The sequence below is a fragment of the Dipodomys ordii genome, unplaced genomic scaffold (genome assembly GCF_000151885.1).
Source record: "Dipodomys ordii isolate 6190 unplaced genomic scaffold, Dord_2.0 Scaffold6895, whole genome shotgun sequence".
Lineage (NCBI taxonomy): Eukaryota > Metazoa > Chordata > Mammalia > Rodentia > Heteromyidae > Dipodomys > Dipodomys ordii.
In genome coordinates, this window is record NW_012274108.1 from 1 (window position 1) to 1,359 (window position 1,359).

General features: G+C 57.4%; 1 protein-coding gene across 1 annotated transcript; it reads left to right on the plus strand.

Moving 5' to 3' along the window:
- Positions 1 to 107: 107 nt before the first annotated feature.
- LOC106002300 (protein Shroom1-like) lies at positions 108 to 1,287 on the plus strand (the record flags this gene model as incomplete). The annotated part of the gene is made up of 3 exons (XM_013037197.1): positions 108 to 542; positions 643 to 698; positions 1,090 to 1,287. Coding segments are annotated over exons 1-3 (689 nt in total), but the record flags the coding sequence as incomplete, so codon positions are not given.
- Between the last annotated feature and the right edge of the window lie 72 nt (positions 1,288 to 1,359).

Here is a 1,359-nt window from a genome sequence, read left to right on the forward strand (position 1 = left end):
GAGTGAGAGGCATGGGGACTCAGGGACTCAGGCTTTCCAAGGGCGGGGAAAGGGGAGGGGAGAGGGAGGAGATCATACAACTCAGGCAGCTGTGATTTGGCCCACAGATGCCACGCGGGCAACCTTACCCGGCATCTGCCAGCTTCTCAGGAGGCCACGAGAGGGACCCGGAGCTCCGCCCAGCGCCGCCGCTGCCGCGCTCCCCGGCTCCCCCGCCAGGCACCGCCGGGGGGCGCCTGGCTCAGCAGCTGCGCCAGGGGTGGGGTCCCTCGGAGTCGGGGGAGCTGGCTGGCGTGGCTGAGGGTGACAGCGTGGGGCCAGCTCAGGATGGCTCGCGCCCGGACCCCGCGAAATCGGAATCCCCGGAGTTGCATGGTGGTGGGGGGCGAGTGGAGTGCAAATCCTGGAATCCCCTGGAGTTCGATTCCCAGTCCGTGAAGTTTGACGAAGCTTCTAGGCCCGCCAGTAGGAGGAGTCAGAGCGCTTCGGGCCAGGTCTTGGATCCCTGGGAAGGTTCTAGAGAAGCCATGATCACCATTCAGGTATGGAAGATAAGTGGGTGCAGGCGGGGGGGGGGGGATGTGGAGGTGGAGAGCACCCGAGAGACCTCACACCTCAGTCCACCACCGTTTACCTTTCCAGGCTGTCCCGCAAGAGACAGAACCCCCTAGACCATTGTTTCAACCCCAGCTTTCCAGGTAAGAGATAGGGGATGAAGTTTTGGGGATAAAGTTGGGTGCAGAAGCATGTTTTTGCAACTCTTAAGCGTACAGTTCTATCTACTCTGGGTTTGAACCCCGTGAACTCCGTCCAAACTGCACACCCCACTATATACCATGGTGCAGCATGGTGGGGTTTGGAGATGTGGCTCAGTGGTAGAGTGCTTGTCTAGCATGCATGAAGCCCTGGGTTCGATTCCTCAGTACCACATACACAGAAAAAGCCAGAAGTGGCTCAAGTGGTAGAGTGCTCTAGCCTTGAGTGAAAGCAGTTCAGGGACTGTATAAAGGTCCTGAGTTCAAGCCCCAGGACTGGCAAACAACAACAACAACACCTGCTGGGTGGTCAGTGTGCATTTCTTGCCTCCAGGTTCTTGGTCCCAAAAAAGGCTGGAGAAATTTCCCAGAACAGCCCAGTCCACTGTGAGCAGAGGGTCTCAAAGAACTGTGGCTTGTCTCCTCGGCTCCCCTCCCTTCCTGACGATGATGATGTGTTCATGGAAGAAGGGGTGCCGGTCAGGATGAGAATATCTCCAGATTCCCTGGCTCCCCAGGGGCTCCTAACCAGGTGATTTTTCCCTCTTCCTTTTTTTTTTTTTTTTTTTAGTTGGTCATGGGGCCTGAATTCTGGGCCTGGGTG